This window comes from Aptenodytes patagonicus, chromosome 2 (genome assembly GCF_965638725.1).
Source record: "Aptenodytes patagonicus chromosome 2, bAptPat1.pri.cur, whole genome shotgun sequence".
Taxonomy (NCBI): Eukaryota; Metazoa; Chordata; class Aves; order Sphenisciformes; family Spheniscidae; genus Aptenodytes; species Aptenodytes patagonicus.
The window spans coordinates 103,536,349-103,553,993 of NC_134950.1; the positions used below are offsets into that span (position 1 = coordinate 103,536,349).

General features: G+C 36.7%; 1 protein-coding gene across 1 annotated transcript in view; it reads left to right on the forward strand.

The window, feature by feature from the left end:
- Positions 1-17,645, forward strand: part of CDKAL1 (CDKAL1 threonylcarbamoyladenosine tRNA methylthiotransferase) — a 440,703-nt gene that overhangs the window by 335,689 nt on the left and 87,369 nt on the right. Inside the window, exon 13 of the mRNA XM_076330630.1 lies at positions 10,097-10,159. Coding sequence (XP_076186745.1) covers positions 10,097-10,159 — 63 coding nt within the window. The remainder of the gene's footprint in view (positions 1-10,096; positions 10,160-17,645) is intronic.

Genomic DNA, 17,645 nt, shown 5'->3' on the forward strand with positions numbered 1-17,645 from the left:
CAATAATAGCTGAAAATTGTGCATCTTTTTCCTTTACCAGTGATTATGAATTATGTACTCTGATCTGAGTCTTCAAGTTAGAGTGTTACAGGAGGTTTAAGGGCTGTTTTGTAAATTCCCTCTTCCCTGATAGGGGATTGAAGTGAGGCAGAGAGAGAAACAAAATTTCTTCAAACGCTTTTTACTCATTAAGCTGTTGTTATTAGTAGAACCAAGCCATTTTTGTTAAAAGCAGGTAACTATTTGCACAATGCATTCATTTAGTCACTGGCATGCACTCGCATGCTCACCTGTGGTTACCTGTGGAGCAGCAGCTAGGAGGCCAGCCCCAGCTGTGTGCTCAGATGTGGAGGGTCAACCTGTGGCTTTGAGGTGGGTGTTTGGAAAGTCCCTCAGAGGGATCTTTGTTCTTTTAGATATAAATGTAATCCTGCAGTCTTCATCTGCATGTAGGAGTCACTACCCTCTTGGGTGTGATCCGGGTCTCTTTGTTGTTGATCGTACTGGCCTTGGGCAGATTGAACAGACTGTTGGTGCCCTGAGTTTGCTCGTTATTGCACATTCAGCATGAGTACTAGTCTTCAGAGCTTATTAGTCCTTGGAAAATTTTCATATGCTACATTTTCAGCAGGTAATGTTACCGTCTGTGGCCTGCTGTTTTCTGTTACAACTCCATCCAAATCCATAGATGCCTATAAAACCCATTCACAGAAGCTCATACAGAAGGGACCTCTGTAGCAACTGGATGTTACGTTTATGTATTCTTTGTCCTTCTGTCCTCTTCATTGGCTCATAATGAAGTGGAAGAACCATGGAAGAAGTTTTAACTGTGTCTTTTCAACTTTTACTTGAATTACAGTTAGGTAACTTCTGTAATACTGGAAATTTTTCTCTTTTTTAATTCAGAATTTTAATATACTTTATGAACCAGTCTGCTCAGAGCTGGAAACAGCACCAGCAGTTGCAGACATAAGGGAGTATTGCCCATAACCTAATCCTTGAAATTGGATGTATGCAGTAGAACAGAAAAATCTTAGTTTAAAAAAAAACCCACAAACCTCTTGGCTCTGGCAATTCTGGACTTCCTCAAATGAGAACATGGTTTAGATTTAATAGTTTGTGACTTAACACAGATAGCAAATTGAGAACCTATCCAGGTCTGATATTAATTATGTTACTGAAATCGTTTAAGCTTTACTACTTTACTATCTTTGTTGCCTAGCATAAATAGGCTCTGGTTGAGTGTATTAGTTTTGTGGCTATCTGTAACTGTTATTTTAGACTCCAGGAACAGAATTTGCCAGTTCTTTAAGTCCGGTTTAGAATTTATTTCTTTTTTAAAAAACACTACAGACTTACCAATATAATTCTCTTACTTTTTTAAACCCACAGTTTGCCTTTAAAGTTTTTTAATGTGCATTTGATTTCATTAATTTTTTTTGTATCATGGAGGTGACTAAGCTTGTCCATCATTTGCAAATCATGTGACATCTAAGATGGCCCATAAATTGTGCTTTGGAAGAAAAGGACATTGAAATATCCTGAGGTAGGTTCTTGGTGACCCTTCCCTGAACTTCATCTGTCTTTGATAATCCGAGCACACTCCTTGAAAGCCATCACAGTCAATCAGGTCACTGAGTGCTTTGGAACTCATATCTGCCACTGTTTTCATTGCAGTGAAATAGCCTGCACCTATAGCATAGGTATATATGCTATGCTATAGCATAGCCTGCACCTCCGGTCACTGTGCTAAAAATCCATGTGGAACTTGGAATTGCTGAAAAACTGGAAGTAGGGTGGAGGACTGAATAATACATTAGGGTAAAACAGTGAGGGCAATTTTTGTGTGTCTAGTGAATTTGTGTGTTGTGGGTACACGAGTGGTCTCTCCCACACAGCAAGCACTGTTTACCGCTCACTCTACCACACTGTACCTTCTGGAGCACTTCTGCTCTTTTTGTTCTTTCTGGGATGCTGGAAAACCTGGTGCTTTCAAGGCTGCTGTTGTGCAATAGAGCACACAGATAGCTCAACAGATTATAAAAAGGAAAAGAGTGCACTGCAGACAGGTCAGTCCTGGGTTGATATGTAGGGCCATATATGTCTTGGGCTTAACATAGATATAAAAATCACATTTCATTACTAAAATATAGTTTGCAGTTCATTCTGGTTTATATTATTGCATAACTGGGCGCAATAACTATATATATTCAAAATCAGTCTGTCCCTCGTGACCAATCACTTTATTTCTGATTTAGTGTCAATCTAATTTGAAATATGGCTGATACCCCAGGCCAAGTTTCTGTCAGATACTTTTGTTCTACAAAATCTTTTTGAGCTAAACAGTCTTCCTAATCAGTTACAGTGGCATCCATAGAAAATACTCACCTCATATAGATTATGAAATTTCAGTATGAATTTCAGACATAAAAATCTACCAGAAGTGAGAAACAGCATTTACAAACTATACCCAATTTAAGGACCCTCAAGATGAACGAGTGTTGAAGGCCTTTTTTGAAATTAAGGATTTCTTTGTGAAAGTCTTCAGAATAAATTTTGCATAATTTATCCTCTGCTAAGGGGGAGATTTTGTTATGAAAAATGACAGGAATAACAAACATTAATCCTAAACTAAATTAAAGAACTCAAACATACCAGAAGGAATAGAATTCAGTAATATTTGTAAAATATGTGAGTTTGAAGAGTCTGTATTACATAGCTGAAATTATATGGGAGGTAAGAAGGAAGAAATTGCAATGCCCGTAGTTTAATTGAAAATGGATCCTTCAAGAAATTACTTTCAAATAGGTTGACAGATGATCTTATGAAGATCCTATGCTGTTTTTTGAAAATGTTTGTATTTTTCCATAAATAAGAGTCTCTACTTAAAATGTAAAATAGACTAAACCATGACTATTTGTGTTGCCATAATCCTGAAGACAGGATCACTTTACTGTTTGCGATCATCTTCTAGGTGCATAAAGTTTTATATATTTTCCTCTTTTAGACAAAAAAAACATTGCATGGGCTCATAAAACTTCGCTCTAAATTTTTTAGAAAGAATCACCGAGTATACAAAAGACTAAAGAGTATACAAAATATGAGTTATGAATGTATAATTCTATTAATTGGAGTTGGAAAAAATGTCCACCATCCTGGAACATTGAGGTAAACTGCTGAATATAACACATTGTACACTAAGGGACTTTTTCCATGTATGCATCAAAAATTACTAGAAAGTAATTTCTTAAACCAAGCTAAATAATGAAATGCACATGTATCAATAGTTAAAGTAGAACAGTGAGTCTATTTTAACGTAGTAATTCAGGTAGATTAGGTCAAAAAGACTAGCTAATCGCCAAATGATTTTGTATGCTTCATTATAGATGTGATCAGAAAGACAGGAATAGTATCAGTAGAAGTGAGTTAGCTATAGGAAGTAGAAAACTTGTCAAGCCTGTATTGTCACTTCTGCCCTTTCAGACCTTGCAGGGCATGGACACAGGAACATAATGAACACCAGTTATGATTTTATCAAGAAATCTGGCTGGGGCACAACATTTTTTTTCAGAATCATTTCTAAGAGGGTGATGCACTGAATAACTCAAGGTCAAAGAGAACGGTTCACTGGTTTCTGATCACTTTTTTAAGAACTGTTTTACAGAACAAAAAGCAATCTGCAAACTTTGAAGTGGCAGTTTCGGTGGCTTGGCTCATATCTGTATTGTGGTTATAGGTACATAGATTTAAGGCTTTATGGATTGAATCTCCAAGCAAGGGTTTTAAGTGTACCTTGGTTGGAGTGGTTGCTACATCTCTCTCTGGTGTTTTGTCGAGTAAGTCTTTGGAGATTAAAGTTAGGCCAGCTGGTGTCTTTAGATAGGGCGCTCCCAACTCCACTCCGTTTTATAAAAGTTTGGAGTTTGGAACTACCCAAGGCCTTTGTAGTTTTGAGATCACAGATGTAACATGGGGGAAAAGAAAGACACAGCTTCATTATTGCTCAGAAAATGCATGTTACTGAAGTTTGAGAATGCCATAACACAAAATGCGTCAGGCGTGCTGTTTCAGAAAAGAAAGCTCCAATCTCGTGGTTTTTGCTCTTGCAAGCATCTGTTACACTGGAGCCTCCGTGCTTTTGGTAATACTGGGGAAGAAAACTGTGAAAATACTTGCAAAGCTGCTTCATTCTTCTCCCGAAGTCTGTCAAAGTTGTAGTTAAATTCTGCCTTGGCTCACAAAGTTTAATGTGGTTTTAACTCTAAATTATGTAATCCATTAGGTACTACACAGGCAGGTAATGTGGTTTTCCAGAGTTGTTTGAAAGAAAAACAATGTTGCTATTGGTTGTTAGCATGCTCAGGTGTGTGAGATGCTTTATAAGCTCTAAATTAAATAAGTTTCCTGTGGCAAAATAAAATTGTATTTTAATTCTGATCAGCAGTATGTAAAAGAGAAATGGAGGAGAAGATGGTAGGTGAGGGAAGAGAACGGAAATAAAGACATTCATCTGGTTGCCTTGACCTATGTTACTATTCACTGTGATCATGAAGGAAAAGAATATTTGAACAGAAACAAGTATGGATCCCTGTTACTGAAGGCAGCCCCATATACTGGAGGGATTTTAAATGATGGAAGCAGAAAAACAAAAGCAGGAGAACTTTGCCGACGATACATTGAGGCTGACACCTTCAATGGAAGTGGTAGAATCTGCAGATCTGTTGCAGTATTAGGCTGGAATTATTAAGAACCTTGAAGGTGAAAATAGACGTTTTAAAACTGAAAGTCAAGTCTAAAGGAAACCAGTGATACCTTCATATTGGGGAGTGATTTTATCCCTTTTATTCTTACACGGAAAACTGAGAATATTCCATTTAAGCTGCTTCTAAGTGATCTGTAATAAAAATATCTTGGTGATATTGTAATTTTCCTTCACAATAAACATTGTAGACCTACGATACCATGCTTGAAAGGAAAACAAACAAGTTTTAGGCTACGTTAATGTCATCTGAAAGACAAGTAATTATCATCTGAGTATGAAAAGAGGATCACCAGAGAAGTGCAATATACATGTGTGAGCCTACAATGTTTAGTATTTGGTATAGTTATTTCATTTCTAAACTTACTTTTCTAAAGTATTTTCTGTTTATAAAAATGTATTGTTAGGATACCCTTAACTTTACCCTATTTTCACACCATTATTCGGGGGGGGGGGGGGAAATTAAGTTCAGCTTTATTTTTCTGAAGTAGTCAACACAAAATTCTGTGCTGGTTAACTTGTGCAGAAAATATTTTAAACAGTTTTAGGCAATCATCCTGTATGGGTTTTTTTTGTTTGGTGGGTTTTTTTACGTTCTACCTATTTGTTCTTTAAGTGATCTTTCCTGATCAAAAGTAGGATAATAATCCACAGTGTAGTCCACTTAAAGCATTAGAAAATGTTTCATTATTGCTAAATATCAGTGCACAAGAAAAAAGAGTAAAAACACCAAGAAGGTCACTAACTCTTGGCTTTATTGGTTTATAATTCTGGATGTGTTCTAAAAGGATCCTTTATTGTTACTATACCTTAAGCATATAATATGCATCTCAGATGACCAGTGTCCCTTCAAAAAATCTCCATAGTTAAAAATAAGACCTCGAAAATCTGAGGCCCAGAAAATGAGAGACAGAGAAAGGAAATATTTAGAGCAAAGTATGTGTTACTTGTACGTATGCTTACAGGGGGGGAAATAATGAAATTATGGTAGTGTGTTGTTTCCTCGCTACTAACATTGTCTATGTATGTTGTCGTAAGAAACTTCATTAGTTGATGTTGGTTTCTGGTTCTTATTTTTATAACTGCGTGTTGAACACTACCTGTCTTTTGAGAAGCACTTAATTACTTATGTGTATTTTAGTAACAAGCTTGAAATAATTCACTTACAAAAGTATTGCTTTACTTAGGGAAACCTTTCCATCCTGGCATACTTATGTGTACATATATACATGATTTTACAGTATTTAACTCAGTCCTGCAGTAGCACTTTAATCCATTCTTCATCAGGCTTTCACATACTTTTCCAGCTAAAGATAGAAATAAAAAGTGTCTCCGTTGTATCTCCCATATAATATGGCATTTTTAAAACTTACTGAGACAGAAAAGTCTGTTTGCAGAAAAACTGTTTGCACAGTCATATGCGTGTATTTTTAGGGGCCCACATTAGCATGCTATCTGAATGTATCTCTTTATCTAGCTCATCTCCTTAAACTTGTTTCTTTAAATGCTACAAACTAAGGACTATGGGTTTAAAATTTAAATCGGTGCATGACTGAGTCATCAGAATTTTGTAACCTAACAAAATCTCTGCCCCTGTAAAGTGTGTGCGCGCGCGCGCACACACACACACACATATATTAGGGAACCTTATGTCCAGAGTCTTGCTTGTTGTAAACTTAGGAGGATCTTGTTGGGCTCCCACAGACTCCAGCATGTGAACAGTTGTACACAGCAGTGATGAAGGCAGCACCCTCCACCCAGGGAAAGCCCTTCCTTCTGTATTAATAGGCTACGGCTCTGCGATTCCCCAGATGGCCTGCTACTAGTGCTTAAAAAAAATCCCCACTTCATACACCACTGCTTGCTTCGATGCACAAGTAGGAAATTGTGCACAGTTCTCGGACTGAGACTTTATTGGTCTTGTTAAGTCGTATGATATTTATCTCAAATAATACATGATTCTGACTGTCCTGTTGGCAAACCAATACTGGAAAAGTTTGTGGAGGAATAGTGTATCCCTGGCTTGTTACGTATCAAATGCTCTTGCACCAAAATTATATACAACCAGACGGAGTAAGAGTATTGCAAGTAACCCACTGCCAAGAGTAACTTGGTTTAAGGAAATGTTCTGTCGTCAGTGAACATAGGCTGTATCAATATATGGAAAGCCTGAGAGAAGTACAGAAATAAGCTACAAGTCTGATGCTGCTATCAGACTCCTAAGAGGTCTTTTCACTTTTGGAAATACCCTGTGCTAATTTGTATGGTGATCTTGGAAAGACTCTTGAATTTTTTCAGAAAGATAATAAATTTAAATATATCCTATGCAGGTCTGTGAGGATGTTTGAAAGTGATACTGCTGCTGTACATGGAACAGTATGATGGGACAGTACATTTGCCTAAGTTCAGAAGGGTTTTTTGAGTGTCTTTTTACTATGTGATTTTGACAGCTTTATTGGTACAGAACAAAGGAATGGGAATCAGAACACTGAAGGGAAAGAGCAGGAAGATGGGGGAAGAAAAATATTTTTGTATTGGTCAAGAGAGTACTTGAAAGGGATGTTTGACTAAGCCAAGGAAGGAGAAATAGGAGTATGAAGCTGCGTCAAGGAAGGAAATTCTGGGGAGATGCATGTAAATAGGCAATTTAGGGACTGAAATAGTCCACTGGAGGCAGTGAAGGAGAAGGAGCTTTTGGGCTCCTTATTTTCCTCTGTCATGGAGAGGCCTGCTTTACTCTCTGCTTTACGCTGCTTACAGGTGAGCTGGGAACCGTGCCTTTTCTTCATGTAAAAAACTTACTATTAATACCATGTGGCTAATGCCTGCTGTAGGAGTTGAAGGGGTTACCATTATAGCAGCATGAATTCCTTGTCCTTTTCTTAGTCTCTGTGTTTTGAAATGTTTTATATTTCTGGTTTTTAGAGATCTGAGTTAAGCTGAACTCGGTGTTCTAGAAAGACACAGATTATCACTAAGCAAGCTTAACTCTGTGCTTAAAACATTTTTGTCTCTGTGTATTCAGAGTTCCTACAAAGTAGTCAAACACTGTTTAGATTTAGATCAGCTAAGCATACGGGGCGTCCTGGGGGCAGCATTTTTTCATGTGCATCTCCAGAAGTTCCATTCCATCGTGCTCTGTGTCATGAATTTCCAGCATTTCCCCAGTCAGGAGCATTTTAGTTTTGTACAAAAAGCAAAACTTCTACTTTTTGTGGAAAGGTAGGAAAAAACCCATAATCTCCTATAATAAAAAGTGGAAGATTATGTCAATGTGTTGTGTAAGGGAAGCCATCTTCATTCTTCATCTTGTCTAGCTGAGTGTGTAAATAGCATTTTGGCCAGAGGGTGAAGGATAGGAGGGTTTCTGTCATATAATTTTATTGAGTGTTATTAAAGCTATTGCAAAAAAAAAAATACTCAAAAGCACTCTGTGTGCAGTCAAAATGGATTCAAGAGAAGTAGTCTTCGGTAAGAAAAAGCACGAATTAGACTTTTTCTGGATTTTGTGGGGTTTTTTTCCTAGAAAGTTTAGTGGAGGTCTCCAGATTCCAAACTAAAATGCTTTTGTCTACTTCTTGCATGATTCTATATTAAATTAGTTTTTCAAGCATCCTTTTTATATAATCATTACGATATCTCTTTTCAATTTATTAATCACATTTCTCCAAATCCTTTTTATAGTATTTTAAGCACTTTCACTGTGTATAACTCTACTACCAGGAAAAAAGTCATCGTAGGGTGGTGATGGAATTTGGGTTGTGCTACCTGATGCTTTCATTTGAGTCGGGTTTTTCCCATCGGAAATAAAAGAGGTATTAATGGGGGTTAGAAGGCAAAGGTTCCTCTACTAAGGGAGATCTTTTCTTTGGCAAAGGCATGTTTGATTGCTGAGAAAGTCTATACTAACAGAAATGTCTTTTTTAATATAACTTCTGTTAGTTTTAAAGCCCCTTAGTAAACTCAGAGAAACAAGTCTTGTTAGATATTACTTATGGTAATTGAATAGAATTGTCTATGACAGAACTAACCTTCTCATACTGAAAACAAAACTTACCATTCTTGTTTGAAGAGGGACAGTAAGTAAAAAATTATTTTCTTGACTCTTTAGCGGTCGTAACTAAAACATAGGTAGGGACCTCACAGAAGTAGTAATATTAATCTGGTATCTTTAATGACTCAGAAGTATCCAGCTGTCATAAATTTGTACTAGTAACTAAAGTTATAGCTTTTATGACTGAGTTGTTGCATCTGAACATTTCACTGAAAATAAAAATCGTGTAAAGAACGGAAATACATAGTTCCTTTTGCATAATCAAAAAGTACTAAATTGTTCTACAGTTTCCAGAAGTTAAAATAAATACTGCAGTCATGCAGCTGTCTATATAGTTCCTAGCATGCTGGAAACACGAACAGATCCTAAGAGTTAGTTGGAAAACTACTTTCACAGAAACGATGGCTAAAATGAGACAACAGTACAAGACTACAAGCAAGGAGTTCTTGTAGTTGTCTCCCCTTTACACAGTTGCCAACATGCAATGCTCTGCCTTCCTGAGCTATGACATAAGTCAAAGTAGATTGTGACATAATAAAACTTTGAACTTATTTGTGACTCATCCCTGCATTAAAGATGAAGGGTGTTTTTCTCCTCTCCCTGGCCCCTCCTCCATAGGATGCAGCTGAGAGAATCTATTTAACATCTGCTGAAATCACTGAAAGCTCCTTCACTGATTTCAGTAGAAGCTGGATTAAGCAGGTTTTGTCTTTGAACTTTACTCTTAACAGAAGGATTTTTTTCCCCTTTGCTTTGGCATTAAATGGCATACCACCTATTAATTTTCCACAATCAAGGCAATGAGAGTATTAGCATCAAAAGAAATCGAAAAATAATAAATGATTCTTCTTTAAACTGACTTCCTTTAAACCTAATCTGCTATAAAGCAAGACTGCGTGTACGTGCTAGAATAGTAGACAAGTCTTTGCAAGATTGGAGCCTAATCTTCAAGTTTTGTTATCTGTATTCTAAAACATTATTTATGATTTATTGTGCAGAAATTAAAACAAATATGAATTGTTTACACATTCCACTGATGTTCCATAGACTAGTGTTTCTTATTTATTAAGGATATGTTCTTAACATTGTTAATATATATGTTAATTATTTCCTGTGATATTTAATATCCTTAATCTGCATACACTGCTCTTCGTACCTACAGTTCCATTAACAAAGTGGGGAGAGAATGTGTTTGTACCTGCATACAGCTTTTTAAATCAGTAGTCTCTTTCTTTTTCCTTTAACTTTTCTAATACAGTTTATTTATTAATATTACTTTTCAGAAAAAACAGAGAACAAAGGATCTGTCCCAGCTGTTTCATTCATACAATCCATATGATCATAAGGTAAGAAAAAATATACTACCTACGTTTGTTAAGAATGATTCCAAACACTCATGATAACTATATTTCATGTTTTAAGCAAAAATGAGAGGAAATGATAAAAATGAAAGCACTAGGGTATTCAAGTTACTTAAATTATGCTATCTTATAAATGTTTCTTTGTTTCTTCAAGCCAAGCTTGAAAAGCTGCATTTTCTGATTTGTGAAACCAATGACTCACATTAACCTCATAGAAGTATAATTTATAGACTGACACTAAATCTTGCAAAGTGACCATATGTGGTATCGGATTTCCCTACTTTTCCTCTCTGTTTAGAAACTGTGTTACCCTTGAGTATGTTGCTTAGCCTGTTGTGTCAATTAGGCCCTGAGATACATGATACTAATGAATTATCTGTTGATTCTGGAAGCATGATCGGAAGAGGCTGCTTTGCTAACAAGCCTGATGGTTGTCTGGGGGAAGAAGAAGAAATACACATCATCATTATAACTTGATCCTTATTTGTAAAGTCTGGGAACCCTGGTAAAAAAAAACCCTTGTTTATTATATCCCATACTATAGGGTAAGAAAAGAAGATCACGTTCCTAAAGATGTGAAATGTGAAATAAAAAATTAAAGCTGTTACAAGAAGATTTTGGAGAACCAGGAGACAGAGATCACAGCATTTCTGTGCTATAACTATTTGCCGTGGGGTTTTTGTAGACATTATGCAAAACAGAGCATTAAGCAGCAGATTGAAGGAGTTAAGTAGATTTGTAAATATTTTCAGGGAGTTCCTCCTGTCTTGGATGCATCTGTGGGCATTTTTTTAAGCAAGTGCATTAAATCCTTTAACAATTTGTCAGCAGTATGCGATCGCGGTCTTTGCTGCTTCTGTTTTGCAAAGTATATGTGATTTTGCAAGTATCCATTTCAAAAAAAGAAAAATTTGAAACATTTTTTTGTTTAGACATTTCAAAGGAAAGTTCTGAACTCTACCCCTTCTTTTCCTGGCCACGTACCAAATAGCTATACATTGGAAAAATTAGCTAGGTTTTATATTTGGGGGAAGAAGGTGGCAGAATTGTGTATGTATGTGCACCTATCTGTATGTACAAATACATGCATGTATGTGTGTAACTACACATGTCTATGAGAAAGAAATACATTGTGTAAATATTAATGGATTAAATTTATCAGGTAGGTTGTTGCTATGAGAGTTCCATAGCTACCAGCAACTTGAAAATTTACAGTTTAAAAAACCATTGTCAAACAGTAGGTACATTCTATAATTTTAATAATTACATATAATTTCAAGTTAAATCCATCACTTCAAAGTATTTTTTTATAGATAGACTTGCATTATTTACAAGGATTGGTAAAGCAGACATTAAGGGCCTCTGAAAATTGAGAAACATGAAGAATAACGGAAATTGGTGTGACAAGATTTTGAATGGGATCATTGCTTTTTTGAGTTGAAGCATTTTAAGGTAAATGTAATAGTAAGTCAATTAAGATCTAATAAGGAGAAGCAACCGATGAACCAGAAGCTTTGATATTCCTCTTCGTGTCTAAATTCTACTGTGCCAAACACTTTTTATTCATAGTACAAGGAAATTCCATTATTCTTTTATTAGCACTTTTAATGGAGCTTGGCCATTTGTAACTCCTGCTGCCTTCCTGCTCATATCCTTTGTGGCGTTATATCAAAGTATCCTCAAATGATTTTGGCTTCAGTTGTGAAGACTTGTGCAGTCTTTACAAATTAGTCATCAGGCGATGTGGAATTGGATATAAATGCTTAGATATATTCCCTTTTGATCTTTGTTTTAGGATCTTTAATAAATTATTAAAAGTAGCACAATTGTTTGATGGGTGATTTTTGAAGCTCTGCTCTTTTGCTGCTTCCAAGCACATTCTGCATATATATCTGAGAGTAAAAGGGGGGAAAAAGGGCAAATGAAAGTTTATTAAAAAGATGATCTTTCCTTATTTTCCATTTGACAGTGAAGGTTTTCCTTCCGCTAACTACTTCCTATTTGTAGTGGCTGCAACAATTCATTGTGGATTTCTTGCTCTGTGCTTTTAATTTCCACCTCCGCTGTCAATTTCACAATTGTCGCAGTCCGGGGGAGGGCTTTTAATTTTTATATTAAATCTAACAGTAATCAACTTTAGTTGAAAATACAGTTATTTCAAGTGGAGGTCTATATTAGTTTTACTCTAGTTCTGTTTTGTCTGATTTACATTGCACAAGGGTTGGTTTGGGGAGGGGTTGTTTGCTATTTTGTAGATTATTTTCAGTAAGTGTAAAAAGGAGATTTTATAATGGCTTTGTGAAAGCGTTGGTGATGCAGGATCGTGGCACGAGTGACTTGAATTACTGACTTCCAGGATTCTTAGTTGGTTGATTAAAAGAGGTTTCTCTGAGAACCTTTCTAAAGTAGAAAAGAGATAACCTTAAAGGATAAGTTGGAGCTTGGTTAAAACAGTTGTAAAAAGGAAGCTTATGAACTCCAGTGGCTGGAACAGGACCGTCTAGCGAGATTTGACAGTACTTCATCCTTTTGTGATGGGATATCTTATAGAAAAGAGAAAAATTAATCAGAAAATGTTCATTCTTCCGAGCTTGTGCTTCACTCACTAAACCAGAAAGTGATGTTTTGATGGAGTAAATACACTAACCTTACTAACCTTATTACTATTTATGCTTGGTCAGGAGACCAATAGCTGTTAGAAATAGTAGCTATTCCTGAAATTTTACCTCAGTATGTATTTGCCTATCTAGTGCGAGTTACTGCATCCTGAAAGACATTTTAAATGCCTGTCGTTCTCCATTCCCAAGTGAAAAGCCAGCTCTTTTATGGAGGGGGAAAGCAAGGATTTCCTTTTCCTTCCACTTCCAGGTGTGGAGTCTTATCTCGTATCTAGTGAGGCTTTAATTCAGCAGCAGAGGGGTCAGAGCTTTAAAATTCTCTTATGCAAAAGGGATGGAAAAGTGGGAAATACTCTGCCTTTGCTGATAGCAGAGGAAGAGTAGTTAAGTTCCTGTATTCTTTAATGCCTAAATATGTATAGTTTACCATCTGGTTGCCCTTCTCATTGTTCAGATGAAATCATACAACAGCAAATCTCAATAATTACCCTTTGGTTTTATACTTATCCCATCCAGGGGGATTTGATCTTGTTCTTTTTCACCTAGTGTCACTGTAGTGCTTGCAGAGCCTCCTACTATGGAACCTGTGGGTCTTTCAGATACCGTGCCACTGGCAAAGCTTATTGCAGTATCAGTCTTGAATGCCTGGCAAATATATTGACACATACAAAAAGTTCACTTCTCTCAGATATCTTCTTTTGTTGTTAAAATAAATAAATATTTTCTAAAATTCACTCTTTCCAAAACTAAATAATTATTTAGGAAATGCTGATATATATCTCGATTACGAAAAGCTGTTCCAGGTAGGTGTTTGATTGCCATTTGTTCAAACTTATTTCAGGTAGCATGTGTAAAAATACATAGAACTCTATTTGTAGATGAAGCCATTCCTTTTTCTGAAATACTTGCTTTTTCCTGTGTTTATGTAGAGTAGGAGTATGTATAGTCTGGCTTTCTTGAGAGTCAAGTTCTGACTGCTGTGTAACTTTTCTCTAGTTAGCAATAGAACAGCTCTTCCTATTATATGTACGGTTTATCTTTTTCTAGGACCATCAGAAAAATAAGATAAAAATGCCATCCTCATAAAGCTGTACCAACAACAGTTCTAGGGATTAAAAGGAAGATAGTTGAGGAGTGCTCCTTTTACCCTTAGCTATAATCTGGCCAGTTTTCTGCTAGCTCATTTAATGAAAGATTATGTTTGCACACAGGTAATTTCTGCTGAATCTTTTTTGTGTGTACACTTGAGGTTCCACATTGCACACAGCAAGGATTTTATTCTGTCTGCAGTGGATGTTTAACTCCCTTAGTATCTTTCTCCCAAGTGATGTTTGCCCTTTAAAACTTGTGACCCAGTTTGTTGAAAGCTATTAAGGCAGTTGTGATAGCAGGTTACCTGGTCAAAACAACAGGTTTGAGAAGCTTAATATGAGCTTCAGGATCCAATATGCAGAAAGTGTCCAAATTCAGCAGCACAGAGCCCTAGTTCCTTTGCTTCTTTTTGTCAGATGAGTTAAACATTCGGTCTAGCCCTAGAGCAGTTGTTTAAAACTATAATCCTCAATTTATGCTCTGCAAAAGAATGTTTTTACATATAGTAAACACAGTATAGCAGAACTACTATTCATTTTGCTGCTCTGCCTTCTTGAGAGGATAGCCAGAAAGAGAGACCTTAGGGCATGTCCATACATGCCTCTGGCAGCATTGTGCTGTTACAGTGAGAAATCCCCTGAGAGTTGTGCTTAAAACTCAGCTCTGGATTCATTTCTGCCTTCTGCAACCTGAATCTCTTGCTCAAGAATAGGGCATGATCTATGAAAAAATAAGGTCATGTCTTACAGCGTTAGTGATTTATTTTAGCATATACTGTGTCCAGCCAAGTAAGAAATAAAGGCAATGTTCATGTGGTTTGAAAAGAGTTTTCTGAAGAATTTTTTTCCAAGTTGAAAGTGCTCAGGATTAAAAAAATAAATTACTATTTCAAAATGTGCTCTAATTGATGCAATACTGCTAAAAGAATTGTAAAATCTTTAAGCCTCATGCTTTAAAATGTTCTTTATTAATGTGTTCTGCAAATGTTAAAACACTCAAAAAATTAAAACCCCATAGATGATGCCTGTGTGATTGGCAAGTTATATGGATCATTGTATTAAGATACGCAATTAAGTGTCAAAAAGCTTTCTTTTTTTGTCTTTTGGTTTGGGTTTGTTTTGGGTTTTTTGCTAGCTCTTAGCCTGGTAAGCAATTTTGGGAGGCAGGGGGGTGATATCCTGTATTCTGTTGGCTTTCATAAAGGTAGATGTGTGCATAACTGACTCAAGGAAGATTAATAACAACATTATGTATGGCTACCCTTAAAGTTAAGGTTGCTAATGGCTGCTGTCACTTACAGACTTACCATGATAATTGTTTTCAACCAATTATTTCAATAGTGCACAGACTCTTGCTCCAATTTTTAAGGGAAAATAAATAATCTAATGTCGGCATCCTTAAACTGTGGTTGTAGGGCACCTCTTTCTTCTGCTGGGTTCTGTAGCTCCTCTGGAGAGTTTGTGGCATTTGTAAGTCAGAAAAATTAAAAAATGATACTACTACACATTGAAAGAGGCTGTAAGTAATGAGGAGTGAAACTGTGTTTTCATAATGAAGCAGACAGGAGCCACTATCAAACAGGTAGGATCTCTTTTGGCACTGCCTATGGAGGCGTATCTGTATGGTCTAAGTGGTTTTCACTGACAATAACACAAAATATTAATCATAGCAATGCCCAAGGCTGTGGCATTGTCTGGAAATCGACATGGGCACCTGTGTGGAACATGAAGTATCCAAAAGCAAGAGGAAAGTCCCAGGTAAGGGGTGAGGGATTGGAGTCAGTTGACTTCTGGTAGCAAAACCTGTTAAGTCCTGCACTCCTTCTGGCCCATGTGCTGTAGCTGGTGGCCTCTGGGGACTGCAGTCCATGGCAGGGCAATGGAGGCTGCGGTGGTGGCACCGAGAACCAGTGAAACTGTCTTCACCGTGGTGAGGATTGCTTAGTTTAAACAGCAGAAACAGGGGGAGAGGGGAAGTTAAGCGCTTCTGTTGGGACCAGTTTTCCTACCAGTGAGCCGCTTCCTTTCATTTTTCTCCCATGTTCAGGGAAGCTGGACCTTCTGTGCATCCTTCACAAATGAACAAAATTGAACAAAAGAAATTCTGATGTCTACTGAAAGAAACAACTCTAAAATGCCTGATGTTGTCAAACTTTCTAATGGCAGGCATCACCATACGACTCTGTTAATTAGATCCTGAAAACTTTGTTTTTGAAGATGTGTCTGCACTGTGGTATGATGTGATTACATGAGAGGACATGTAAATTGAAATGTTGGACACTTGTAGAGCTGAAAGCGTTGCTATGAGAGTAGTTTCTTAAAGGAAGCTAGTGAAAGACTAAAACATAGTTGCAGCATTAAACATACCTGGCAGGTGAGATTTACATCTTTCAGTAATCTATGCTCGTACCCTTTCAGTAGTTCCTGACCTCCCAGACTTTGCCATCTCCTACTTCTGTGTTTGTTGCTGGCCATCTTTCATAGCTGCTGGCATTAGGAAGTGATTTGTATTACATACGAGGCATGGCAGCTAGCATGTTTAAGTAAACCAGGTTTGGATGCTTTTTGGAATCTGGAAATGGGAAATTTCAGAACTGCTGAAAAACACAAGCAATTCTTGTTATTTTTCCTAAGGACAGTAATGTTTCTTAGATATCACCTGTGTTTTGCAAGACGTGCATGTGCAGTGGATGCGCTGTGAATGTGTAAGTTTTACTTTTGAGCCAGAAAAAAAGAAAGTAGTTTTGAGATACTGTCTCAGCCTTCATATTTTTTGGGTAATGACTTGGGTATATGATTCTGGAAAATAACAAAAACCCTTTTAACCTGCTTTCCATTTATTCCAGGAACAGCATTGTACTAAATCATAAGGCGACTGTGAGGTTGCAATGTCTGTGATGTAAGCTATAGTCTGAATTTCCTAAAGCAGGTGCTTTGAATTGTTCTTCTGTAAGATGAAAAAGATTTCTAGGTTATTGCTGAAAAGAGACAGAGCCTTTTGCTATCTCCTGCCTCAAAATAGATTTCAGGTTTATTTTAATAGCTCAGATGTCAGATATGACCATGTTTTATGGAAATATTCTTATTGTAACCTACTTCCATTCTTCTCTTTTCCCTTCCCTCGTGTTCAGAACTGCTTTTTGGAGGAGGTTACATAAAGCTGTTTTGTGCTCTTCATATGATGTGAAGCTTCAAAGAAGACTACTGAAAGAGAAAAGCAATTTCTATTTGGAAGAGCAGTGCAGTGGCCTTGTGCTAATGGCACCCTTGAACAGTACTTGATGATAGCGAAGAAAATCTAATGGCCTGAAAAGCTCCTGCTTTTTCTTGACTTAACTCTTAGCTGCACTGAAGTTTATGCCATCTATAACACAGAGTGAGCTGATATATAGACAGTTTAGAAATGGCGATTCAAATGCCAGGAATTGTTTCAGGGTTTTGTAGAGAATAGGAGAAGAAACAAAAGGGCTTACTTCCCTGTTGGATATGCTGTATAGAAAAAGACATATCTGTTCTGTCTTAATTCTATAGCTGAAATATAGGGGATAAAAGGCTTGCGATCTTATTTGAAGTGTATATTGCATCCAGAAAATGAAAAAAAAAACCCACAAAAAACAAAAAAACAGTTCCTGAATTTATTGCTGTAAAACCAGTGATTTGTTTGTTGTGTTTGTTTTACACAAAACCTAAAATATATACAAACAGGTAGTGTATATATGCTTAATATTTTGGTTAAAACTGTATTCAATGCTAGTAAGTTTT